This window comes from Gadus morhua, chromosome 16, assembly GCF_902167405.1.
Source record: "Gadus morhua chromosome 16, gadMor3.0, whole genome shotgun sequence".
Lineage (NCBI taxonomy): Eukaryota > Metazoa > Chordata > Actinopteri > Gadiformes > Gadidae > Gadus > Gadus morhua.
Window position 1 is genome coordinate 17,255,684 of NC_044063.1, and position 27,682 is coordinate 17,283,365.

The following is a 27,682-nucleotide window of genomic DNA, read 5'->3' on the forward strand; positions in this document are numbered from 1 at the left end:
AATAAAACCTATTTGTATTGCTGTTTCTTATGTTGAAATTCTAAAGGCATAGCCTACTTCCAAACATCAGCCGTGTTATTTGTGCTGTGTTGTGGTTATCAGGCTTAGGCCTACTCAGAATGGCATATCTATTTCTTAAATTGGCCAGCATATTTGAGTTGGCATTGAACAGGTGTGGACTGGACGTAAATAATCAACGGTTGCTTAGCGACATACTGTTTTAGTGACGTTATCTACCTTTGGAGGACATCACCTGCAAGTGACAGAAGGTCCGCCCCTTTTCGCTAGAGCCCGTCTTGAACCCTGATGGTATCTCAGAGGCAGTGAGGTAGACCTACAACAAGGTGCTCATTGTTGTGAGGAAACCTTATCCTTTTTTATTAAATTAATTGGCCTATCGCTAGGGCTGCTACACGACTCCATTTAAGTCAATATTTAATATTATATATTTATTAAAGTCTGTAAAATATATTGGAAATATTGGATATTTAAACGACTGATTAGGATACATCATGGATCGAATGGATCAATTGGGGTTGAAATCCATGAACATGGAGTTTGAGGACGGCTTCTTTGATTATGGGACGGAGGAAATAACAGATGATCAAGACCCGAGTGAACTTCTCGCCGCTTTGAAACAAAAGGAGGAAGAGGTTATTTTGGCAGCGCAGCTGGGAAACGCATTGCTGCTGGAAAACCGTCAGTTGAAAGATCGGAGCGAAAAGCTTCAGGAGCAATGCACAGACAAACTTGAGGTAGGTTTTTCTTTAAATACCTCTTTAAATTGAATTTTGACTACATATAATAGTAGTAGTAGTAGTAATGTAAGAAGGCTATATATGACTTCCGTGACGTGGAACAGATTTTCGCACCATCACCAAGATAAAGAAATATTCATCTACTCAGGAAATGTCGAAGTAGTATTGTATTCTTTGGTTAAAAAGTGCTTAATATTCTCCCGAGTAAAGTTTTCCTTGACTGGTCTTTACTTGTTGTAGTGCGCGTTGTGTGCGCGCAAGTTTGTCTCGTTTTGGATGCAATGCCACAAGTTCGTCCGTGGAAAACCTCCATGCAGTCTGCAGGTGACACTGGGCGGACGCTGAACCAATAGCAGACTAGCCGTTTTTAAATTTTGGGACTTAACATTTAAGGTTTGCACAAATATTTATGTTTGGCAATATGTTGCCACAAATATGCCATCCAATAGGAATTGTGGCCGTCTCATTGGAATAGCTTTAGATAAACAAAACGTAAGTGGAGTTTGGGCCTGATGCACCACAATCTCCCTCAGGGCTTAAATGTTAGAGGTTTGTGAATGTTTAAAAGTGTTTGTGGTTAACAAAATAGCTAAACGTTATCTCACACAACTGCATATTTCTACCTCATCACATAACTAATAAAATAGTTGAATTGCCAAGTGGACAACCATCTCCCATCTCAATCTCCCATCACATCATGGCTTGGGTAGAAACATGGGTTTTTAATTTTACTCTTCTATATCAACAAAATATATTACATTTTTTCTAAGGCCAGGTCTCCTCAAGACAACTCCATGCATTTTCTTATCACACAAAAACTTTAAAGTTTACGTTGTCACTATAAGTTGCACTAGTCTACCCCATGTCTTGTGTACTAGTGTACTTGTGTACCGTGTTGTGTTCTCTGATCTTCTCTACCTCCCGCCCCGCCAGTTGCTGGAGCAGGGCAGGCATGAGCTGCGTCTGAAGCTGACCAGCTGCCAGTTGCAGTGGGAGAGCCAGGTGGGGGAGCTGGAGCGTGATGTGAGTGAGCTGAGGGCCCAGGTGGAGAGGCTGACTCAGGCCGTTGACGAGGCCGAGAGGGAGAAGGGCCAGGCCCAGCAGCACCACGCCGAACACGCCCAGCGACTGCGAGAGCAGCTCCGTACCGTGAGTACTCCATCGCGCCACGTTGGTTGATGAACGGCAGTAGGGTTAGGTGCGGCGGAGGTTTTTGTTAAGCGAAGACTTAGGGGACCGATGCCATTGTAGAATTCTTGTCTTTTCTCTGTTTTTGTGTGTCGTATGTCTCACATCATCCCGTTTGGATTATAACAAAAGATAACAAAATCATGTCCTATGAAACAAGAATGGATAGAAGTGTGGTGGTGAAACAGGTAGCTGAAACAGAAAACAGCTTTTCAAGTAACTGAGAAACAAAGCCTTATAAAAGAGGCCTGTTACCCAATCTGTGCAGTGTAACTGTGTGTTCATTCAACCTCAGAGGTATCAGTTCAACAGTTTATCTGTCCTCCAGCAAGGCCACCATAGTGTGTGTGTGTGTGTGTGTGTGTGTGTGTGTGTGTGTGTGTGTGTGTGTGTGTGTGTGTGTGTGTGTGTGTGTGTGTGTGTGTGTGTGTGTGTGTGTGTGTGTGTGTGTGTGTGTGAAGGAAATGTCTACTATCTGCATATGAAATCAAATGTAGATGCAATATGATCAACCAAAGAAAAAAATCCTCAAACCATGTACTAGGAGGTTGAATTTAACTCAGTGGGTAATCTAATGCCAGGTTCCTGGACTGGATGGACACTGCATGTATATAAACAGAGTCAGGGATCATGAGCCTTGTTTGAATGTAGCTCTAGGCTAGAAGGAAACCACCATACACTATGGTCAAGAACCTTTTTGCTTTTATTAAATATGACACAAATAAAATGGTACCCATCAATATGTAACCTTTAACCTATGTAACATTTTTAATCTTCTTAAACCTTACAAATAATTAAACCTTAATCAGTTATATAAAAATGTGTTGTGTAACCAAATCGGGCACTGAACTCTTCATGGTTTCTTATCAATTAGGAACAACAAGGTTCTGATTAGAACGGGAGGACAGACAGACAGGCAGGCCGCGAGGGATAGCTTTGCGCCACATTATTATGGTGTAACGTCAACAGCAACAGAGGATTGACAAGCTTTTCAGCTATGCAGGGTGGTTGAAAGAATAACTATGTAATGGCTAACTTGCTAGTATGACATCAACTATTTAAAATCAAGCATTCCCCCAGGGTGTCAAAGTCCTGAAAATAAGGAACTATGCATAAGGTGACCAGAGCAGACCAAAGTCTGTCAGGAGCAATGCCAGGAAATAACTTAGTAGCAGAAGCATTTTTCTGTTCAAGGAGAAGGTTGTATTGAAGAGAAGGAGAATGTCATAGAAAGGGCTGTTTTTGGCTAAGTGGAATCAGCTACCATTCGCATAGAATAGATCTTCGGTTTCTGGAAAACCCCAAAGGGAGAAAGGAAACCTGTGTTGAGGAACATGAAGCGTGTGAAGTCTGCTGGCTCCTTCTGTGATGACTCCAGTCCATCTCCTCTGGAGGTGGATTTGAGTTCCCCTCCTGCAAAGTTAGCAGCAGTGGCTTACACGGTGAGTGAGTCAGATCCCCCCTTACACTCACCTGTGGAGGGGATTATCTGCATGGTAAGATTAGGGGGGTTTATTTACAGTTTATTTATAGAAAAGGAGGTTGAGATTGCGTGTAAAAGAATAAATGTTAAGGTATATTATTTTGGCAACTGGAAATCGTTGAATTTGACACAGATAAGGAAAGTTTCCCGGCTTAAAGGCTGGGATAAGATTGGTTTTAATGGAACTCGGTATCTCTGAGAATCTGCCATTTTAACCAGTGCTTTGCAAGAATGTAGGGGAGGGAGTAGGTATCATCATGGAAAACTAGATAGGAGTGAAGACAACGCTTACCACAGACCTCTAACTAGCAACCTCAGACTGGTAGTGTCTGGAGTTATGCTTGATTAGAGTTTCCTATTTAATCATGTGGTACTACTGAAAAGGAAATTGTGGTGTGAAAAAGCACAAAGCTAGTGTATACAAGACATATAGCAAAGAAAGGACCAAATGTGATGTTCAGATAGTAAATAAGTAAATGTTTTGGGGGATTTGATAGAAAGATATTTTTGTTGATATATTCTGCAATCCCAATAGATAAGAGTCTGGCATAAACTGTGTTTTTACCCATCACTGTTTATTTGGTGTGGGGAGGTGATCCCATGGAGTTGCTGGCACATTGCTGAGAGGGGCTCAATCATAGAACTGATTCATCTAAACATGTACCGCCTCAAGGTTATGTGATTTATATACCATCTGAGGCATCAAAAAGAATGTGGATAGACTTTGAAACACTTCCATTTCTACTTCGTTTGAACACATATCTTTGGCTTCATAACAAATCACTTCTCAGAAATGCTGATATTGAGGTCTTGTTGGGACAAAGTGTTGGCCTGTAATGGAAGTATTGAGTAGTTTCATAAGAAAATACTCAAGTTTGCTTGGAATATGTGCTCATGTAGTCAAACACTGTCAGAGACAGAAAAGACTATCTACAGTAGCAACAATAAGAATAAATTAGTTCGAAAATAAACAATGCATATAAGGTTTAAATAATGGCCAATGAATAAACCTGTTTCATTCAATGTATTGGTCCCAGTGAGTCATAGTTGAATCTATTTTAATCCTAGTACGCTTACCAACAGCTTAAATAAAGCTACTGTTAAGACCTGTCACATGGTCACTTCCTGCAGGCATGAGTGGTGGGCAGAGGAGGTAAAAGTACAGACAGTCTTACCCCAAGTAGAAGTACAGATACTTGGGCAAAAAATGACTGAACCTCACGTCATAGTTATATAATTGGAAGACTGTTAAAGTCAAACCGTTCCAAATATCTCAAAATAAAACACAATATACTGAGGACACCAGACACCTGTAACATGCTTCACGCCGGGCTTCCGTTATTTTTCAAAAGAGTGGCCAGGTTTGAGGCAGCCCCTGACCTTTTGGCTTCTAGTGCAGAGCGTCCTGGGGGCTCGCTAACATGAAGCAGAACACAATATAGATTTCCCCCCCCCCCCCAAACACCTCTCTATCCTGGGGGAAATGGCTTGTTTGGGTCACACCCTCAGAGTGATCCCCGCCGTGCTGCACCAATCGCTGGGGTACTCAGCTGTCGTCGGACAACCCGGCATACTGCTTCGGCTGGAGGCTGACGTTTTGGGGAAGTGGGGGGAGGGGGTGGATGGGGGAGCGGCAAAGGGGCCCGTTGAGGGGACATCCCCCTGGCGGGTCCTTTGTGCTCCCAGCAAACGGAGCGTCCTCCTTCCAGCCGGGGGACTCTGTTAATTCCCAGTGGGTCGCTGCCTCTATTGTGAGGACGCGGCGTGCCTCTGTGCTAAATGGTCCCCATGGGGGATAATGGAGGCTGGCGCGCGTTCCCCACCTACGCACCAAGCGTCTCCAAGCGGGCCCCTCAAGATGTCTTTCGGTTTCCCTTTTGCTGTCCCGCTATCGGCGCTCAGCACACCCACATAAACCTGCGGCCTATCCCACAACACCCTCCAGCCCCCCCACCCCACAGGCTTATCCTTTGTACCCATTTACGCAGATAGTAATACAGATGTTCTCTTTCCCCTCCCAATACCCCCGCCCGGCCACTTGGTTGTCTAATGTGGCACTGCCATGTCAATGCCATGGCCAAGATGCCCGGCCCCTGGCTCCATCTGCCACACAGTCTGGCCTTTCATCCTCTATTGTGTGGCATTGATGGGATCTGACAGGGGCCCGCCGAAACGCTGAGTAAGGGGTACCAGGAGTCCCAGGGTGGGGCGGAGTGGGGATTGGGACAAAGATACTAGTCTTTCATCGTTTGGGAGCAAATTGTTACTGTTGGAACAGTCTTGTGGTTGTAGAGTCCACGTTTGATGCCATTTTATGATATTCAAAGGAAGCCGTCCCTATTGTTTTGGTCCCTTCATGCTTCAGAAAATGGGGACAGGGGGCTGAACCAGCAGAAGTTTGTCAACAGGCAGAGTTGAGTTTGGCCCATGGAGCAGAAGAACACAACATGACCCCTTTAATCCCAACATTGAAAGGCCAACTCTCAATTTACTGCAAAGTATTTTTATTTCTGTGGTAGGCTAATTGATGGTTACACTGCATCATAATTAAAAGGCTTCAATGATTTCCCTTTTTCTAACTGCGCCAGTGTTAATTGCCTTGGGTAAATGCTGTGTTGGCAGGCCATGGAGGTGGAGAGAGCCATGTCCAGTGAGCTGCAAGCTCTAAAGGAACAGCTCAACCAAGCGGGAACCCATAGCAGTACCCAGGACGACGAGCTGATCAGTGCCATGAGGGAGCAGGTAGGAGCGGCATTACCCACCAACAACTAAAGTCACTTTAAATTACACATGGCCTGAATTGATTTATTTAAAATAGGATATAATCATTTATAATTGTATTACATTTTTTATTATGAATAAAGCTGATACTATAAAACCATAGCCTAACTCAATCCTAACCCAGGCTGGGTATCGCCATTGATTTCCTAAAGCTATTCGATATCGATTCGACCGCTCCCATTTTCATTGGGACTGTTTTCAATGGCACTGGCCATTGAAAACCATTGATTTTATAAGTGGTAGCCATCACTGGGCTAAACATTGCAGTGTAACATATGGGCTAATCTGGCATGCCTGGGCCCATCTAGGTGATGCGTCTGACCCAGAGGGAGCAGGCTTTGGAGGAGCGTCTGGCGAGTATGTGTCAGGAGAACGCAGAGCTGAGGGAGAGCCTAGCCTCCATACAAACTCAGCTGGCCCTGCAGGACCAGCACAACCAGCAGCAGAGCCAACAGGTAGACAGACAGACAGACAGACAGACAGACAGACAGACAGACAGACAGACAGACAGACAGACAGACAGACAGACAGACAGACAGACAGACAGACAGACAGACAGACAGACAGACAGACAGACAGACAGACAGACAGACAGACAGACAGACAGACAGACAGACAGACAGACAGACAGACAGACAGACAGACAGACAGACAGGAGCACGCATGCACTCGCACACACACACATGCTGAAATGATACACAGGTATACTCAAACACAATACAAATACTCTCAAATGCTACGAAGAAGAAGAAGGTACGTTCATTATACAGAGATACGCAAACACTTCCAAACCCACACGGTGTAAGTGGACTGAAAATGGCCAGGGCAAGAACTCTCTGTGAGTTACTTGGGTTTCGGTCAGATTTTGGAAGCACTACCAGGTTATCACCTCATCTCTGCAATTGTGTCACTTATTACTTGTAATTCTGGATTCCAGCACTATGCTGCAACATTTGCAACGTCATTCGTTTGGCATTAGATTGGAATCTAGTGTATCAGGATTTTCTTCTGGCCGTCTTTGAAGGATTTTATAGAAACATCAGTAAACAAGTAATCTGTGCCCAGTCTATTGCACATGTAGGTTTTGTTTAGTAATCCCTGATTTATTATATGTAGGCACCCTATATATAATTTCAACTGTATATAATAAGCATTTAAAATATTATAGTTTGAACACAGTTCTTAAGTGTGTGCGTGTGTGTTTGTGTGTGTGTGTGTGTGTGTGTGCAGCTGAGCGAGGCGCGGGGGGAGGTAGAGAAGGAGCATGGCCGATCCCGGGAGCTGCAGATCCAGCTGGATGAGCTGCAGGAGGAGGTGTCCTTCCAGGAGGCCAGGAGCCACGGGGACTCCTCCCTGCTGTCAGAGCTGGAGAGCAGCCTGGCTACAGCAGAGATGGGCCTCAGCACAGAACAGGTATGGAGCCAGAAACTCATACTTTGAAAGGGTGCATTTGAACAAAAACACAAAATAGTGACCTGCATTTGGTGCTGCTGAGCTGACTGCAGTGTAGCTGAATGGTATTCAAGAGAATACAAAAACGAAATGGCATTGCTAGAGGGTAGACAGAGATCATAATCTGTGACTCTGTATTTAGACGCATAACTAAATGACCTCCCCAGAACCGATCATTCCTGCTCAGCAAGTTGCTTATCTCAAGTCAGGGAAAGTGGAGTTCAAATGTGTTTTTTTTTTTTTATAAACTCGTTACTATTCCCACATGTAGAGATTTTCCTAAAGAGGGAAATTGTATCGATTAATTTGAAACACAATTTAAGGAGCTAACCAAATGCACCTTGTAGTTCTGCTGATGGAATCAAATGCACACGAATGACGTGTGCCTTTTGATCGACCACAGTTCAGGAAGTCTTGCTTCACAGACATTGAGGGCAGGTTTTATTCTTCATAGTCATTGTTATGTTGCTACCAAATCAGTGACATCATACAGCAATAAAAAAACAATAATTGAAAGACTAAACATGACATCACACAAGCACTAGTTGTTAAAGGAATGATTGATGGTGCAAAGGTGTGATTGATTACGTCTATATTTTCCATGTACTTTTCCATCATTTTTTTTGTTATTTTATTTTCCACGTAACTCACAGTTGGGTAGAGCTATCAAACTAATGTTCAGGGATTTAGTTATAGACTTACAGGCGTATTAACCTACCCTCTATTAAAGAAAATGAAGATCCTGTCTATAAAGTCTTTAAAGCTTTCCTGCACAATATATTCTTGTGTTAACAAAATAATAAGGCTCGGCTTGAGGCGGCTACTGTTGGTGAGGCCATGTGATTTGATATAACAACAAAACAGTGATACCTGAGGTATGGCAGGTAGGAGGTGCAACACTGGCTTTACCTTGGTACAGTTTAGTTTGCAACAGTGGGCCAATTCTGTGTTGAGTTGTCAACAAAGACTACAATGTACTTTAATAAGTTACTGAGTTCTCATGGTCAAAAAGTTACAAAGTGTTTATTTGTGTTGGCATTCATGCCCATTTGAGAGCCAGAGTAAAATGGTATGGAGACACCTAATCTCTTAATATCCTTTGATTTTTGTTTTGATTTCCAGATTTCACTTCTCCCACTGGCATTAAAATGTCTCAATAACTGTATTTTATCTCCATACTGGAACATAATGGAATTACATCCTGTTTGTCCAGTTCTCTGTGTGTTGGTATTCACAAGACTTACTTTGCAATGGTATATACATAAACATCCTGACTTTTAATGTAAAAAAGATATATAAACGACACAAGAACATGGGCTTTCAGCCTAGGGGATCAGGATAAAGCTCATTGCAATAATAACTGTAAAAGACAAGAAGATTTGTCTAGTTCTTACTCTCTGATTGGCTACTGTGATGTTGTGTTTTCGTATCAGGATGATGTGATTTATAACTACACCCATGAGCCATTCACCACACATCCTGTTCCCTACAGTTCCTGTCCTAACAATGTAGGAATGTTGCCTTATTGGAAGACTGAATACACGTTTGCGTGTCTATTGTACATTCACCGTTAGAACAGAGCCGTGACAATAGAAAATCTTTGAGAGGTCTATAATCGGATTTCAAACACTAACGGTTGTACCGTGTAGTGTGTCAATTCCTTTGTTTCATTAGGTATTATAACGCTGTAAGCTAGGAGTAAGGTAGACTACCACGGTGGTGAGTGTAGTATGAGGTCACTGTGGATGATATGCGATTGAGGACATGCTGATTCTTTTTTTTATTGAAGGAGGGGCCAGCACTTGGTTTGTAGTGGATAGTTTCGGTCCGCCTCTTTCGCATGCTTCCAACGGCCTTACAATCATCCCACAGTATCTGTGATCAGTCGGGGTCATGTAGGGCAACCTCCAGCTTCCAAGAAGGATTTTGATCTTATTTTTCAGCATGTATCAATGAAGCTTTAGCCACCTATTTACCGCCAACTACAACCCAAAAGCTTAAAAACGAGGTCCTGCTTTTATTGTCTTAGGTGAGGCAAGAAGTGTCTTTGGCAATCCAGTTGCTTCTTCCGTTGACCCGGGGCACGGATGCACCAGGGTGCCTTCATGTTGGGGGGGACATGAAAGCCTTGCTCTGCCAGCTGACGGACACGGCAAGAAGCCTGGCCGACTCCGGCTGCCCACAGGTGGGTGCGGTAGATTCAGTTGCCAGAAGTTAGCTGGAAATGATGCTGTTGCTATTTGACATCAATTTTGCTTGACAATAGCAGAGGAGTTGTATATTATGTAGGTCAGCCTCTGAACGGTGCCATAGAAAATGTGTAATACATCCTTCTAGGTAGACATAGATTTATATTATATATATTATATTGACATTTTATTTTGCAAGTGTTTTTTCCGATATACCATAAACAACTTGAATATACGAACACAGAGAAAGCCTCCCCCAGGGCAGACAATGAATGCAAATAGGTCAACGTTACAAAACTCGCTATTTTTTTGGTCAATCTGTGTGGAATGCACTGCCTGATACCAGATCCTCCACTCACTCTCTGGCTCTCTCTCTGTCTCGTTCTCCCTGCCTCTCCTTCTCTTTCTTTCTGTTAACGTCTGTCTTCTAGGAGATGAATTCAGCCTTTGTGGATTGGAGGAGTGATCTGTGTGGGAACCCGAGCGCTTCAGAGCTCCGGGATCAGGTAACGCAGAGACAAGAGGAACAGCTTTGTGGAGGGTAGCGCCCGGGGCGTGCTTTATTAGTTGGGCTCTCCGGGTTTCAGTCAATGCTACCGTGCTGCTGGGACAGTAGTCTTTCCTGTAGAGTTATATATATATATTTTTATAGATATATTATATCTTTCCTGTTGAGTTATATATTTATATATATGTATGTATGTATGTATGTATGTATGTATGTATGTATGTATGTATGTATGTATGTATGTATGTATGTATGTATGTATGTATATGTATATATATATATATATATATATATATATATATATATATATATATATATATATATATATATATATATATATACTTTTTTTTTTTGTTATCAAGTGGAAGAGGCTCAACCAATAATGCTATGTATCCATCCATATATATCCATCTATATATATATATGGATGGATGGATGCATAGCATTATTGGTTGAGCCTCTTCCACTTGATAACAAAAAAAAAAGTACTTTCATTTTCTAAGTGTAAGCTTCTAGTTGATTCTATAGTGATTAACATAATAGTAATGCAACGACATCTTCACAACTAAATTATTTACAACTCAATTATTTACATATTCATATCCGAAAGCACTGTGGAAGTATGGAAATGCTAGTATATGTCTACTACAGCTTTCCTTTGTTAAATGAGGAGCAAAAAGGACACTTGTTAATTAAAGATCAAATAAAGCAGTTGAATGAACAATTGATACTCGTAAAAAGTAAAAAGGTGAAAGTCAGTGAAAGTAATTTAAGTCACTTTGAGCCAGAACATTGTTCAAACCAAAATCGTTTGACCAGATATACAGGAAATGAGTGCTCTTTACATTGTCTGCACTCTCACCCATAATTAGGATGTGTGCTCTTACCAAACCTAGAGCTAAAAGGCTAGCAGTGGTGTGACTTTATTCTTTGGTGTTTCTACCTTTCCAGAACACTGATTTGCAGCAGAAGAATGCAGAGTTGCGGACAGAACTGGAACACCAACAGGAGCAGAAAGAGGTCGTACAACAGGCCATCAAAGATCGAGATGAAGCCATAGCCAAGTAAGCTGCTACAGTGTTGTTTCTTATGCATAGCCATTTTTACGTTACAAAATACATGAATTGATTAATTTTATGTTTTTTCATAGTAATCAAAACTACAGCTTTATATGGTGGAACCAAAGCTATGTTTAATTTAGCGCTTAATAACACAGCTCAATGCTTTCAGAATTGATCATGAGCTTAACGATGATGGCAGCTATACAAGATGGCTTTTGCATGTTCGCGTAATACTTTTACGATAGAAATGTTTGATGGCTGATGTATTTAGCATTGTGGGTTAATGACTCATTGCTTTTATCACAATAGGAAGAACCTAATGGAGATGGAGCTTGTGAGGAGTAAAAATGAGATGATGTCTCTGAACAACCAGCTTCTGGAAGCCATCCAGCGCAAACTGGTGCTGTCACAGGAGCTAGAGGCCTGGCAGGTAGGGTCTTTATGAAGGCTGAACATGTTACTATGCTGTGTGAGTGCTTCAAGGTCCTGTGCAGCTAAAGTGGTCGATCATGTCATTAACACAACCAGCCAAAGCTAGGAGTTCAATTCCCATTGGCTTTACCCATGCTCAAAATGTGCACAACTGTGACATTGAAATTTGCTTCTGATGAGACTTTCGACCAAATGGTAAAGATATATATTTTGTTTTACTAGAAGACCATTATCAATGTCTTGGATCTGGAAAAAAAACACCTTGTTAATCTCAAATAGGCCTACTATCTCCTCAATGGCTGATCCCTGACATGTCCAACCCCCTTACAGCCCTGTCAGATGCATGACTAATTGCAACAGGTGTTCACAGACTTTTGCCTGAGCCATGACTAATCCATTTGCTTAGCGACTGGGGACCTCTAGTGGCAAGAGTACTTTTTGTCTGATACGAATGGGGAACATTGTTATAACTTGTATATAACTCTTGTATGATTAAACAAACAAATTATTTAAAATACTGTATCCAATTCTCACCCTAATTCCTACTTGTACACGTATCAAACCTAGGAGGACATCCAGATCATCATCAACCAGCAGCTGAAAGCACAGCAACAGTCAGAGCAACTGCAGAGAAATCCTCCGCACTCCAATGGCATGTCCTTCTTCAGAAAGCCCAACACCACACCAGCAACCTCCCCTCGGACCGGCCAGCCCACCTCCTGGGGGTTGGAAGTGGACCAGGAGAAAGCCCAGTCCCCCTGGAAGCAGTGGCTCAGGCTGGGCAAGCGGGCGCAGCACAGCAAATGATGTGGAGCAGCACTCACTGGAACACCGTGTCACACACACACACACACACACACACTCACACTGGCGTGGAGAGCCAGGCCAGTCAGAGAGACTGCCTGGCGGAACATGGGGCCCAGATGTAGCCGGGACATCCTACAGGGATAGAGGAACCAAGCAGACTCAGGACCAGCAGCCAGGACCATGTGTTTATGAGTAAATTAGTTTACAATGCAACTCCTTCAGCTCCACTGTTGGAAGTCTGGAGCACCTGTGAACAAACCAATGGGCAAATGTACATTTGTCTACATTTCATTAAGAAGCTAAGCCCTCCTTGAAATAGGGAATGTGACAAATGGAGACTTTTTTTTCTTTTTTTGTAAGACTATTACACCTGTCACTGTAAACATATAAAAGCTTTTTTGTATAACAACAAAACTATCACCAAACTGTACATGTAGAAGTTTGTTGGTATTTTTGGTAAGCAAAGTTACATTATTTAATAGAAGATTATTGCAATTATGAAAGGAAAATGGATGGGATGACTTCTTAGTTTATACGATAGCTGTTATCTATAAGATTGTATTTAGTACTTTCGTGTGCAAAACCCCCTACTCTTATATATTATTTGCCAAGCAATATGACTGAATATTATGATGACGATGATGATGATGATGATGATGATGAGGATGATAGTATATATCGGTTAATCATAAATAACCTAGTCATTGTTTTTCTTTTTTTACATTTTATACTATGTATAATATCAAAGTTAAAATGGTATGTTGGTCCACACTTCACTTTAGTCGCTATTTTTGTGTCTTATGTGTTGAAATTTACATTTCAAATGGTATGAATCCAGATTTCTACAATATCACAATGCAAACCTAAGAGGTTTGATTCTTCGCAACACTCAGAAACAGGTTGTTGCAACTGTTTACACTAAAGTGTTAAAATAATAGAAGGAATGTTGAATATATTACTCTGTTGTAATGTACATTGATATAGCCTGAAACCGCTACACACTCACCTTTTATATCCATCATCACATTTTAAATAAAGTATTGACAGAGAATGACTACATTGTGTGTAGAAAGTGTTTATGCAATCAGAGCAGAGATTATTGCAACCATTGTTTGTTGATATATAATTTGTTTGACAACAATTTTACAATTGTTTCATACAAAAAGTACATCTGTTGCTATTTTTTGTTTTTATTGTTTTATGATTTGTACCTTTGCTATTGTTCCACACAATTAAAGTAACAACCAAACTATTTTTTTTTTTTATTTGCCTTAAGGTGTTTCATGATTTAGTAGATCCTAATCTGGCGGGCCACTACTCCCCGCAGCTGCTGCCATGATGTCTATGGCTGCTGCCTCTAAAGTGCGCTCTACAAAGGCTTTCAAGAACGATGAAGAAGAACCTATGAGTTGGGCAAGGCCCTTTGCTGCCCCCTGTTGGATACAAATATATATTTTTACATACACCTTATCCTTGCAACAGTATTTTGCATGTCATGGAGAAACGCCACACAAATGTAATGTTTTTATAACGATAAAGATGTCGCCTTCAAAATATATTCAGTGCATTCAGGTAATTTAGAAGGAGCATTTTAATAGGGTTTCAGAATCCAATGTTTTTTTGGTTAGCCGTTAAATGTATTATTTTCTTATTAATGTTACTTATAGTTTAGTGGGTGAAGATACATTTTAATGTTAAATTAAATTGGGGTTAAATGTGGTGTATATTTCAGTTTATTCAGTATTTAGGCTGGAGAAGCTTTGTCGCACTCTGATGACGTGTACAAGAAGTGAGCGCTGAGGAGCCGCAAGGTTTGGCAGTAGCGTATTTCCTTCACAATACACCGTTCTACTCTTCTACCAGGTACGAAAGCATTTGGTCGATGACACGTTTATAACATACTCCGATAACCAGTGATGACAGTGTAGTCGTCTGTGGGGATGGTTGCAAAACCCAGTGGTGTTGACCCTACAGGAGGCTAGCTAGTGCGGCTACAGGCTACATAAGGACTACTATGTTTGACAGGTGAACCTTTATTTATGAGGGCAGTGGCTCCTAGCCTCTCGGGACGCAAGGTTTACCTGTCTGCAACTGAAATGCGATTGGAAGGTACTGTTTGTAATGTTGATACGGGCTATTGCGACCTATTAGTCGCAATTACCTCAATGGAGAGTCATATGCAGGGGCATAAACGTCTTATCTGATTGTATTTACGGCCATCACCCCACAAATACTGCTCCTCTACAGACAGGTAGGGTCACCCTCTTTGAATCTTCAAGCCATTGGTTTCCAAAGAAAACGCTTGTCATGTAGCAGCAACTCTCTTTCTTAAAGTCTGTGAAGCGTCCAGTTACTTCAGAACGCTTTGAAATATTGTATTATTGACAGAAAGCTGTTCATACATGTCAAAAGTTGTATTTTTGTAAAAACCATAAGCATTCTTATATAAAGAGCACGATACAAGTTATCCGTAGAAGTGCAATATTTGTGAGTTTATTGCTATAAAATACGATCATATTAGAGTAATATTTTCCTAAATAGGTATCTCCATGGTTGTAATTGCAACGTCCTCTTAATAACTTGCGGTTAGATAAGGACATGCTGCAGTTGCAGACCTCATTTGGTAGCCCGCAATGCATAATGAATGTTAAGTTTATCCCAAATTCAAGAAATAATGTGTCCATCTGAGCAGAAACACAACGTAGCAGCACATCATTCAGTCAGCCTTCTGTCTTGATGGCTCCATGCTTCAGTTCCTGAACCCACGATCCACCCTTGTATCTTCAGGAATATAAATAAGGGAACCTATCATTACCAACGGCAACTCCATACAGAACACAATTAGATAGGATTGTGCACCCTTTGAAGGTAATTGAAAGTTGTTACCAAACGCAGTCATGTTTGGGACAAATCCGATTTATGTTATTTACGGTCAACCATCTATTTTGATAACCTTTGCATCAATAATATTGTTCACATTTCTAAATGTTGTTGTCCTTTTTTTACCCAGGCCTTCTACAATATCTTCTTAGTTTCCACCTTTCTTCCAAGGCCAGTCTTTTGGCCTCCAGAAGCTTCTGTTGACTATCCTTGGATGGATTGAAGCGTGTGGAGCCCTAGTGAGATGACTGACCAGGGCAACAACAACCAGAACATATCTTGCAACCCCTTTGCTGCCCTCTTTAGCTCCCTGGCTGATGCCAAGCAGTTTGCATCTGGTCAGCAACCGCCGCTTTCAGCAGAACCACCATGTGAGTGCAGTTCGACTTTCAGCATTGAACTTTGGTTTTCTAGGATTTCTAGTTTGGCTAATACTCTTATTGTTATTCTTATTAATTGTATACATTCAATAGCATAGCATAAAAAATACTTTCTCACAAATTATAGCAGACAAGCTCAACTCTGAGTGAACAGGGCTTTTCCCTTTCTTTTCCTACATCTTTGTTGTTGACATACAAGCCTATTTTCTAGTTCATCAAGTGCAACAATGCATACCTGCCTTTTTATTTCCGCTCTTTAAACAAAACAGTGGAAGACTCGGGGGAGAGTCATTCAGAGTCGGAGAACTCTGTGTCAGACAGCATCGATGACAACGATGATTCGGTGGCGGAGATCAGCCGCTCGTTCCGGTCGCGGCAGGAGCTCTGCGAGCAGCTTAACGTCAACCACATGATTCAGAGGATATTCCTCGTCACCCTGGACAACAGTGAGTCTAACACACTCGACAACGTGTAACATACAATCTGCTTTTTTCCTGCTATATTTTTAGGTTGCGGCAAAACATTCAATTAGAATGATGTCTTATTGAGCTTCGTTAGACTTCTCTTTGGCCCAATCCCATTTCTACCCCTTACCCCTTCAAAACAAAGGGGAGGGGTAAGGGGAAGGGGTAAGGGTTAGAAATGGGATTGGGCCTTAGTATTCCGTATCAGATTTAGTGAAAGACCCTGCTTCTGGGTAAACAGTCGTTTTGATTGTAACTGTGTAGCATGTTTTCCTGAGGCAGTCCTCATGACATCATGTCATGTCATGACATCATGAGGAAGTCACACAATTCCCTAAACCCCTTCATGTTCTGGCTTTATTAACCGTAAATCTGTCTGACGAATCGGGCAAGTTAATTTCACCAAAGTGTGGTCTTTGTTCGTGGCCAGTATCCTGTGTGCTCACTCAGGTGTGTTGCTGACTGCTTCTGTGCCTCATGCAAGTCTAATTTGATGTTTCCAGTAAGCAAGACATGACTCACCCTGCTCTGAGAGGCTGCAGGGATGTAAGGGAGTGTAAGATGACTCTGGTGGCGTCTTCTGGGACAGCTTAGTGATGAGTCAGGACAGTCCGGTAACAAGGAATAAAAGGCCTCAGTTATTGTCTTTTGGTATCCCAAGTCTGGCTGAAGTAAATATGAGCAAAGTAAACGAGGATGAGGTTAGAAGCTCATTAGGTGAGTTCCGCAGTGTTAACTTTTAACTTAATTTTTAGTGTTTTAATAAAAAAAAAAATTAATGCAATTATACAAATATGATTTGAAATTAACATTTTCAGTTTTTATAATTTTGGGTTATTTAGTTACCACTAGTATGTGCTCAATATACCTTTTGTCCTCCTAGGTGACCCAAGTTTGAGAGCGGGAAACGGCATCCCTGCTCGCTGTGTGTTCCTGGAGGAGATGGCGGCCGACCTGGACGGTCAAGACTGGCTTGACATGGACAACATCGGACAGGTTGGTAGTGCTGCAAATTCTCTCTTGAATGCTGGTCTGTGAAGTCTTTCAAGACAGACGTTCACATTAGCCAAGGACAATGGTCACCCATGACTCATTCGTTCAACCACTCTCCATGCAGAGGGGCGTCACCTTGTCTCAAAGTAGATTAAAAGATGATTAATTCTTTCAATGCATTTTCGTCTTAGTGTCTTATAACTACATCTAATAAAGTCCCATATTTCACTGTAATTGTTTAATGCTGTGGTATGTTTAATGATTATCAAAGGGGCAATGAATCAAGGTATATTTAAAACAGACATCAAGCTAATAATTTCAGTATTTCAACAGGGAAGGGTGATAGCCTATTCCAAAATGCATAGTCTTAATTTCTACCTCTGGCACTTTGGTTTAACTGATTGATAAAGCTTATTAAAATACAAATATCTAGAAACTTCCCATATAATAATTTTGCGCTATCATTTTGTTGGCTTGTAGCAGCGATAAACAATCTGTGTGTTTGGGTCCATCCCCCGCTAGGCTCTGTTCACCCGCCTGCTGATGCCTGAACCGGGACACTACCTCATCTACATGACCTCCTGCAGCGCCGTCAACATGTCGGCGGACCGGGACGCAGGGGACAAGTGTGCCATCCCCTATCTGTTTGCCTGTTACCAAAGGGCCAAGGAAGAGGTGCCTCAGCACTAGCGGTTTATTTTACTATTGGGACTAGTGGAACTAAACGATGAGATGTTTTGTATTGCTCTGATTATTTGTATTATTATAAGAATTAATATTACTTGATTGATGATGGATGATTTAAAAAGGAATACCGGCTAGCAACTTAGACACTCAATCATTCCACATCATTGTAACAATGTAAATAAACGGCACCAGGTGACGAAGGTCCCAGAGAAGTTGCTGCCCTTCGCTGTCAGCTGTAAGGATCTGACCGTGGCCAACACCAGGACGGTCCTGCTCACCCCCGAGATCTACACCAGCCAGAACGTCTACGAACAACTCCTGGACCTGCTGCTGGAGGGACTCACAGGATCACGTAGGTTTCTAGTTCCAAGCGTCAACTCCTGCCTGGCTCTTTCTTAGGGTCCTTCTTCAGTCACTTGGAGGACCTTCTTCCCTGGTTTAATGTTCTTCCTCTCTCTTTTTGCCAGATTACACTAATGTTTACTCTAATCTCCTGTATATACCACTCCGTCTCGAATGTTCTCTAATCCTGTTACTAATCTCCTGTTTACCCTACTGTTTGTTTTGGTTGTACTCTAATCTCTTGTAAATGCTACTGTATCTCTGTGTTGTACCCTAATCTCTGGTATATACTGCGGTTTGCCTCTGTTTTACTCTAATCTCCTGTGTAGCCTACCGTATGTCTCGGTTGTCCTCAAATCTCTAACAGGAGATGCTAATGTCTCCTGTTTTAACATGTAGAGCCGGAGGAGATGGTAGAATTCGCGGAGGAGGTGATCGCTGGCCTTCTGGCTGAGCAGGAGGTGCGTACCTTCGGAGAGGTGATGGGACCTGTGCTGGACATCTTCCATGGGCGCGTCAAAGACATGGACCTCTGCCAGCCTCTGCTCTACTCCTACCTGGAGGTGCTCCTTTACTTCAGCCATCAGAAGGACATCGCTATGGTCTGTACCACGACATCGTCACCTCTATTGTGCATAGGATCTGCTTTATTATCTTGTACCCACACAAAGGAACAACCCAACGCATGACGCCACAGTCTTCCAACCTAACAATGTTCCCGTATGAGGTTTGACATCCCCTGCCCTCCGAGTCTTGACGTTTTGCTATCCATCGTGTGCAGGTTTTGGTGGAGCACATCCAGCCCAAAGACCCGTCGAATGGTTTGCAGTACCAGAAGAGCTTACTTGGTGCGGTGCTCAGTATCTCTTGCCTGCTGAAGACTCCAGGCGTGGTGGAGGGGCACCGGTACTTCACCAGCCCCTCCCGCTCCAGCGCCCAGGAGACCAAGATCCAGGAAGCCAACATACACCAGGTAAGGAGAGCATACCGTTATAAGTCAGGGATAAGGCCATTGGAAATAAATGAGTCCTTAAAGTAAATAATCCAATACGTGGACAATCCAAATACTGCATTGATGTTTTTATTCATCCTCCAATGATTTTTTGCATCTAGGAGATTCAATTAGTACAGGGAGTAATGCAGATGTCATTATCATACATAATCGATGCTAAGAAAAATTCTGCTGTTGATGGCGGATAACTGACTTACTCAAGACAATCGTTTTTCCCATACATTCATTAACAATACAAATATATTGACTTCATTATTTAAATGTGTGAAGACTTAATGTAGCGGGTATTGTGAACTCAATCAGTAAATCAAACTGTTTTCAAGACAAATTTAAGAATGCTTGATAAGAGTGTTTACAGACTCAAACAGTAGCGATTCAAAAAGCAAAACTACAATGGCACTGCTTATAATAGTAATATGATGATGAGGAGGAGGATGATGATTATTCTATCTTGGATTCATGAAGCGCCTTTCGAGGGACTCTAGGACGGTATGCACATAGGACTACCATACATTATTTATGGGACGATGATTCTGAATGACGTCCTGCGGTCTGTAGTTCATGGGCCAGTTCCACGCCAAGCTCCACCAGACGCTGAAGAACCTGATGCAGCGCTCCGGCGAGACGCGCCATATGCTGCTCTCCTGGCTGGGCGGCTGCCTGCAGGCCAACGCCGGCCGCACCAAGATATGGGCCAATCAGATGCCCGAGATCTTCGTCCAGATGTACGCCTCGGACGCCTTCTTCCTCAACCTGGGCGCGGCGCTGCTGAAGCTGTGCCAGCCCTTCTGCAGGCCGCGCTCGCCCAAACTGCTGACCTTTAACCCCTCCTACTGCGCACTCAAAGAGCTCAGTGAGGAGGAGCGGCGGAACCGCAACGTGCACGCTAGAGGTGAATACACGGCCGTGGAACAAGAACCCACAGCAACTTTATTCCCTTATTCACTAGATGCTTTTTTCATTTATTTTTCTTTGGGGAATAATTTTGTCGTAAATGTTTTTGTTTAGGATAATTTCTTGGTGCTCCAGTATTATAACACAAGCAGAGCTATTTCCGATTCCTTTTACACGTACAGCCATGGGGGGGTTGAGAGCGAGACTAGATGATTCCCTCTTTATGCCCACCAGGCCTGGACAAGGAGACGTGTCTGATCCCCTCCCCGCCGCAGCACCAGGCTGAGTTCTGCCAGTCCTACAGCCTGCTGACGGAGAACCTCATCCTCACACAGCTCACCCTGCACCTCGGCTTCCACAGGTACACGCACGCGCGTTCATACACACACGTGTACACACACACACGCACACACGCACACAAGTGTTCAAGCGCAAGATGCAACACATGGAACATTAAGTCAGCGAGCGTGTTCACCGCCCACACTGACGGCAGTTTCACCGCTCTCATCCCAGCTCGGCATATGTCCCTTATGTTCCCACCATATGTCAGCAATAACCTCTCCATCCTTCTCCTCTTGTCTTCTCACGCACCTGTGTGGGGTACACATCCATCTCTATATATATTAGCTGTGCTTGTCCGTGCGTCCACCTTCCAGGCTCCACGAGCAGATGGTGAAGATGAACCAGAATCTGCATCGCCTCCAGGGCACGTGGCAGGAGGCCCAGCGTTCGGGCAGCCCCCTGTCGGAGCAGCTCCTGGAGCAGTTTGAGCGGCTCATGGTCCTGTACCTGTCCACCAAGGCGGTGGCCACGCAGCCCGCCATGCTGCAGTGCTGCCTCAACCTGCAGGCCTCCTCCGCCGCCCTGCTGGTGCAGCTGGCCGTGGGGAACCAGGGCTCGGGCTTGGAGCACGTACCCCTCACCTTCCCCCTGGCGCCCGTACACAACGGCACCGTGCTCTGCTACGTGCCAGGTGTGTGTGTGTGTGTGTGTGTGTGTGTGTGTGTGTGTGTGTGTGTGTGTGTGTGTGTGTGTGTGTGTGTGTGTGTGTGTGTGTGTGTGTGTGTGTGTGTGTGTGTGTGTGTGTGTGCACCGTCCAGTTTTAACGTCGTTTTCATTGCCTTTTTGGATATGCACTATTTGATTTCAGTGCATTATTGTTGTTTTCAGTCAGGCCGACGATCAGTATTTCAGGTAGTGACGTACTGTTTTTTTTTTTCATCTTTCAAGAGTTTTTTGCTGAGAACCTGGGAGATTTCTTCATCTTCCTGCGGCGATTTGCGGACGACGTTTTGGAGTCCTCTGCGGAAAGTCTCGAACATGTTCTCAACTTCATCACCGTCTTCATGGGCAATGTAGAGAGGTACATAATCAGTACATTTCAATGTTTCAGATTCAAATGGCAATCACAAGTTGAAGTGACCGCCTAGATGTATGCTGGATAGATGGCAGCCTACCCAGTGTACTGTAGTAACTGGTAGGCCCATCTATCCATCATACATCTTGTTGGGCAGGGCAGGTTCTAAAAGGGCTTATAATGGCTAATGATGCCCCAATCTGATAGTAAAGTGGGGGCCCTTCAAGAAAAGGCATCAGATGTCATTGTCAACCTAACTCACCTACATGACAGGATGAAGAATCCCCACTTGCGGGCAAAGATGGCGGAGGTTCTGGAGGCAGTCATGCCCCACATGGAGCCTGTTACGCCAGGCGCTACTCAGACAATGTTTCAGCGCGAACGAGTCTTCTGCGCCTACAGACACGCAGCTCAGCTGGCTGAGGCGCTCATCACTGTGTTCGTAGACATAGAGTTCACCGGTGAGTCATGGTAGGAAGTCCACAGTAGACACACTATTACATAACTGGTCCCTTGAGGTTCTCATGACACAACGTTGACCAATACTTTAGGAAATAATGCATTAGTGTTTATGTAAAATAATTCTTTCCCTCACTTAATCCCACACACTCGCCTAATCAGGTGACCCGCATCAGTTTGAGCAGAAGTTCAACTACAGAAGACCTATGTATCCCATCCTCAAGTATATGTGGACCAAGGAAAGCTACAGGGAGAGCGTCAAGGTAGGACTCGCTTGCAACATTTCAGAGATAGACATTTGTTATTAGGAATATAATGTTAAGTTATGTGGAGGATCTGCCAACGGCATCAGTCAATGTTTTTGTTAATGCTCTTCTCCCGTCCTCAGAGTCTGGCTGCCTATGCTTCTGTCAACCTGGAGGCCATGAACCCTCCTCTGTTCCTGAGGTACCTCAACCTGCTGATGAACGATGCTATCTTCCTGCTGGACGAGGCTATTCAGGTGAAATGGGGCACGAAATGTTGCACAATTTCCATGGCTTACCATTGCATGATAAAGAGTGACTTTCTGAACACCCAATTAATATAAGATGCGTCTGTACTTTATGAGCCCAGATGAGAAAATATGTTAACGATGATGGGTCTCTCAACGCCCTTTCAAGTGTTACACCGCAATCATTATTTATTAATGTGTCACCCATTTTATTCACTTCATTAAACCCTCCCTCACTTACAGCAGTGACGGTGCCATTTTTTTTGGTCTTCAGCTCATTCGATTTGTTGACAACAAACCTTCTTCTGCAGTACTTGAGTAAAATAAAAGTCCTGCAGCTGGAGCGTGACCGCGGAGAGTGGGAGGGGCTCGCACCCGACGCCCGCAGGGAGAAAGAGTCCAGCTTGCAGATGTTGGGGCAACTGGGACGCTTCCACAACATCATGTCCAATGAGACCATCGGCACGCTGGCCTTCCTCACCTCAGGTCAGACCAGACAGAGATTCCGGCTCTATGAGCGATGATGTCGTTATTCAGGTGCTGCACTCTACCTCTCACCATTACTAAGACCCGTGTTTCTGTTTCGTTGGCCCTGACTGACTCTTGCAGAGATCAAAGGCATCTTTGTGCACCCATTCCTGGCGGAGAGGATAATCTCCATGCTCAACTACTTCCTGCAGCATCTCGTAGGGCCCAAGATGGGCGCCCTCAAAGTCAAGGACTTCAGTGAGTTTGACTTCAAGCCTCAGCAACTGGTCTCAGACATCTGCACCATCTACCTGAACCTTGGGTATGTTTCAAATATATGTGTTTGTTTCTTCATCCCCTAAATGAATGCCAGATGTAAACTTGCAAGACCTTTGGTACGTCTCTGTTCATCAGATCTGTTCTGCGTCAGAAGTCCATAGGGATCATAGCAGGTGGCTGAACTGTATTAACATTTATATTTTTGCCAGACCGATGACGCATACTTTATCTGTGTTTTTCCAAATCACAAACGCACACTCAAACATAACAAGCCCTGTGTTGATTCTGCTGTTAATTTTCATATTTCATATCATATTCATATCATCACAAGTTAACGCCCGAGAAGCTACTTAAACAGGAAGTGTTCTTTATGCTCTTGTCGTTGACAGCGATGAAGAGAACTTCTGCGCCACGGTGCCCAAAGACGGGCGTTCTTACTCCTCCATCCTCTTCTCCCAGACGGCCAGGGTGCTGAGGAAGATCAACAAGCCTGGAGACATGATCATCGCCTTTGTCCTTCTCGCGGACAAAATCAAGGTGAGGGAGGCTCTTCGCGGTGCCGTTCGTATTGAGGGTTTCCTTTTTATACATAAATTCAGGTATCAGACACGCCATCAATATCTCCACGTCAAACAAAAATGTTGGACTACCACCCTGTTCAGGCAAAAATTACGTGGCAAGGATGGCATGCTTTAATGTTATAGACTCTCAAAACCTTGTGGAAACTGTGACACAACTAAAGCCATCCACCTGTTGCCTTGATACTATACCTACCAACCTCTTTAAGAATGTTTTCGACTGCCTAGCAGTAGACATATTGCAGATAGTTAACAACTCTCTCCAGTCAGGCAAGTTCCCAAAAGCTTTGAAAACTGCAGTTATTAAACCCCTCTTAAAAAAGCGGAGCCTAGATGCCTCTATTATTAACAACTACAGACCAATATCAAATCTACCCTTCATAAGTAAAATCATTGAGAAAGTTGTCCTCCAGCAACTAAATCACTTCCTGGCATCAACTGGTTGCTATGACACCTTCCAATCAGGACTTCGACCCCTGCACAGCACTGAGACCGCCCTTATTAAAGTTGTAAACGACATCTGTCTTAACACAGACTCTGGCAAAACCTCAATACTAATGCTACTTGACCTCAGTGCTGCATTCGACACTGTAGACCATACATTACTTCTGGAAAGGTTAGAAAACTGGCTGGGGCTTTCAGGCACTGTCTTAAATTGGTTCAGGTCCTACCTACAAAATAGGAACTACTTTGTTTCCATTGGCGACTTTGTATCAGAATCAACCAACGTTACATGTGGAGTCCCACAAGGTTCGTTCTTAGGACCCTCTTTATTCAACATCTACATGCTCCCACTAGGGCAAATCCTGCAAAATAACAATATTGACCATCATTGCTATGCTGATGATACGCAAATCTATGTATCGCTATCACCAAATGACTATCGGCCCATAGATCTGCTGTGCCAGTGCATTGAGTCAGTGGAGGAATGGATGTGCCGAAATTTCCTTCAACTAAATGAGGACAAAACAGAGATAATTGTATTTGGTTCTAAAACGGAAAGGCTTAAAGTAACCCAACACCTTCACTCTCTGTCCCTGAAAACCTCAATCAAAGCCAGAAATCTAGGGGTTATCATGGATTCAGATTTACATTTTGACAGTCACATCAAATCAGTTACAAAATCTGCATATTATCACCTTAAAAATGTAGCAAGACTTAGAGGGCTCATGTCCACCGAAGACTTACAAAAACTTGTACATGCCTTTATCACTAGTAAGCTTGATTACTGCAATGGTCTCCTTACAGGTCTCCCAAAACAAACTCTGAGGAAGCTTCAGCTTGTTCAGAATGCTGCTGCTAGAGTTCTAACAAAGACCAAAAAATGTGATCATATTACACCAATTCTGAAATCGTTACATTGGCTTCCTGTAGGTCAGAGAATTGATTTTAAAATCATGTTGCTAACCTATAAATCCCTACATGGTTTAGGCCCAAAATATTTAACTGATATGCTTCCAATACATCAGCCTTCTAGACCATTAAGATCCTCCGAGACCAATCTGTTAATTATCCCCAGAGTAAACACAAAACATGGGAAAGCAGGATTTAGTTACTATGCAACAAATAGCTGGAATAAACTCCCAGAGGATTTAAGACTTGCCCCAACTCTGAGCACCTTTAAAACAAGACTGAAGACTTTTATGTTTGCTATAGCTTTCTGCTACAATCTTAAATACATTGCACTTTCTAAAAAGCTTTTTTAACTTTGCCTTTATTTTCTATTTTAATCCTAAAATGCCTTTTTCTATTTTACCCGTTTCTTTGCATATGTTTTTCTTTTACTTATCTATTATTTTATTTTATTGTATGACAATGTTTATATGTGAAGCACTTTGAGTCTGCCTTGTGTATGAAAAGTGCTATATAAATAAAGTTGCCTTGCCTTGCCTTGCCTTATATTTGGTTACGTACATTTTATATATGTACTGAAAGAAAGATTTGTTCTGCAGTCTCATGCAGACAGGCATCAGCAGGAAGAGGAGACGTATGCAGATGCCCCAGATGAGTTTCTGGACCCCATCATGTCCACCATGATGCTGGACCCCGTTCTGCTGCCCTCGTCTAACGTGACCGTCGACCGCTCCACCATAGCGAGACATCTACTCAGGTCCGTTGCTTCTGCCTGGCTTGTTTGAATGATGAAATTCTACTATATAATGACAGACTTCGGGACATGATTTATGCATGAAATCATTCTGATTCTTTTGCTACTCTCTGTGTCACTAAATGTATTGCTTCTCTTTCACAGTGACCAGACAGACCCTTTCAATCGTAGTCCTCTCACCATGGACCAGATCAGGCCGAACGAGGAGCTCAAACAGCAGATTCTACAGTGGCTGGCCAAGCATAAACAGGAGAGCTTGCAGATGGGCCAGAGTGGCTAAATTTGGTCACTCCATGAGAAGAACAATGACTGTAATTCTGTTATTCCCCCCCCCCCCCCCCCAACCTCTACTAGTCTAGCCCGCTCTTCTGTCCCTCGGCTTGATCCATGACGTGCTTAGCTCTGTGGAATGGCTCGCTCTCTCCCGGTTCAGAGTGACTTTCCACCAGTCTCACACGCAGCCTTTAAGTTCAACTGACTTGCCCAGGTTGTGATGACGGTCGAGAACAAACTCTGGCCCCGTGCTGTGAGGAGAAGGTCGTCGTACCTCCATCATTCACGACGATGAAAAATATCATCATGGTGAAACAGCACAGTATAGGCTCTCCTGCCTGTCCGCTAATATCAGCTAACTACCAGTTCGTTGTCATTCTAAACTGTGACTTTAACAGGATTTGATCAATGTACTGTTTTAACCTCTGCCTGTCTCGTTGGTCTGCCAAAACATGCTTTTTTTACTGAAGAGTTAAGTATTTTTGGAAACTTTGGAACTTTTGGAAGACGGCTTAACAAAGGATCTTGTCTTTTGTCCATACTTGCAGCATAATATAAACGTGTTCAGATACCAAATCAATTAATATAACATAGAGAACCCCTTATAAACAATAGTTTGTGGTATTACAATAACATTGTGCGGCAAACCGTTCTCAACCTTCGGAGCTGGTGCCTCAAAACAAAGAGCCTTGCATTAAGGTTAATTATTCAAAAAACGTATTTCATACTGTAAGAGACAACATTACCTTTGGCATACAAATATGTGTTTTAGGATATCGATAGAATGAGAAGTACAATACATATATAGATATATATGAGAAGCTTGACTAGTTTTGGGATATAAGGTTTAAGATGGAAGGAAGTGAAAGGTTTGTAAAAGAATATGATGTGAGAAAGATTATGTTTTTGGTGGCATGCATTCATGTTGAATATCTACCAATTGAATAATCACTTGGTTCAAATATAATGAAGTTTTCATTGTGATTATGACATTCTTAATTTTTGGTGTACAGTATGATTCAGAAATAAAAGAACTGTTATTATTTAAGATATGGTTATTTGTTATAGTTTCACTCAAAAATATCACCAGATTTAACCTTTTTGTTTCACATTTTATAATTTGTATTTGATGGCATTTTCTGTTTAATATCCTGCAAGACTATGTTCATGTCTTCCACAATATCCCTCTCACCTACCTCGGTTGTGTATCAGAATGCAGTGCTTCCAAAGGGTGAGAATGGTTCAGGAATCGGGAGAGAATACATGCTGATTTGTGTCGAGAGTGTTATGTCTCCGGTCTGCACAATGGAAAGCATTAAGCAAGGTTCCTAACCGCCAACCGCTCCTAATGACCTGT

General features: G+C 42.9%; 2 protein-coding genes across 4 annotated transcripts; both read left to right on the plus strand.

The window, feature by feature from the left end:
* Positions 1 to 303: 303 nt before the first annotated feature.
* On the plus strand, positions 304 to 13,911 carry si:ch211-235m3.5 (BICD family-like cargo adapter 1). The gene is made up of 10 exons (XM_030381662.1): positions 304 to 755; positions 1,692 to 1,907; positions 6,052 to 6,171; positions 6,519 to 6,665; positions 7,441 to 7,623; positions 9,692 to 9,847; positions 10,283 to 10,357; positions 11,311 to 11,423; positions 11,730 to 11,850; positions 12,420 to 13,911. The coding sequence occupies exons 1-10, from the start codon at positions 513 to 515 to the stop codon at positions 12,657 to 12,659; spliced, it is 1,614 nt and encodes a 537-aa protein (XP_030237522.1). The 5' UTR covers positions 304 to 512; the 3' UTR covers positions 12,660 to 13,911.
* A 502-nt stretch (positions 13,912 to 14,413) lies between these two features.
* ube4a (ubiquitination factor E4A (UFD2 homolog, yeast)) lies at positions 14,414 to 27,373 on the plus strand. Of its 3 annotated transcripts, none has more exons than XM_030381658.1 (21): positions 14,414 to 14,522; positions 15,447 to 15,527; positions 15,670 to 15,910; positions 16,189 to 16,365; positions 17,267 to 17,379; positions 17,899 to 18,051; positions 18,256 to 18,415; positions 18,805 to 19,007; positions 19,187 to 19,378; positions 19,976 to 20,309; positions 20,546 to 20,672; positions 20,968 to 21,284; positions 21,542 to 21,674; positions 21,942 to 22,129; positions 22,290 to 22,390; positions 22,516 to 22,629; positions 22,932 to 23,106; positions 23,230 to 23,410; positions 23,757 to 23,904; positions 25,898 to 26,055; positions 26,197 to 27,373. In XM_030381658.1, the coding sequence occupies exons 3-21, from the start codon at positions 15,784 to 15,786 to the stop codon at positions 26,330 to 26,332; spliced, it is 3,237 nt and encodes a 1,078-aa protein (XP_030237518.1). In that variant the 5' UTR covers positions 14,414 to 14,522; positions 15,447 to 15,527; positions 15,670 to 15,783; the 3' UTR covers positions 26,333 to 27,373. The 3 variants fall into 3 exon arrangements, with proteins under 3 accessions (XP_030237518.1, XP_030237520.1, XP_030237519.1); XM_030381659.1 differs by having other exon boundaries at positions 14,434 to 14,522; positions 15,352 to 15,527; XM_030381660.1 differs by lacking the exon at positions 15,447 to 15,527 and having other exon boundaries at positions 14,417 to 14,522.
* The last annotated feature ends 309 nt before the right edge of the window (positions 27,374 to 27,682 follow it).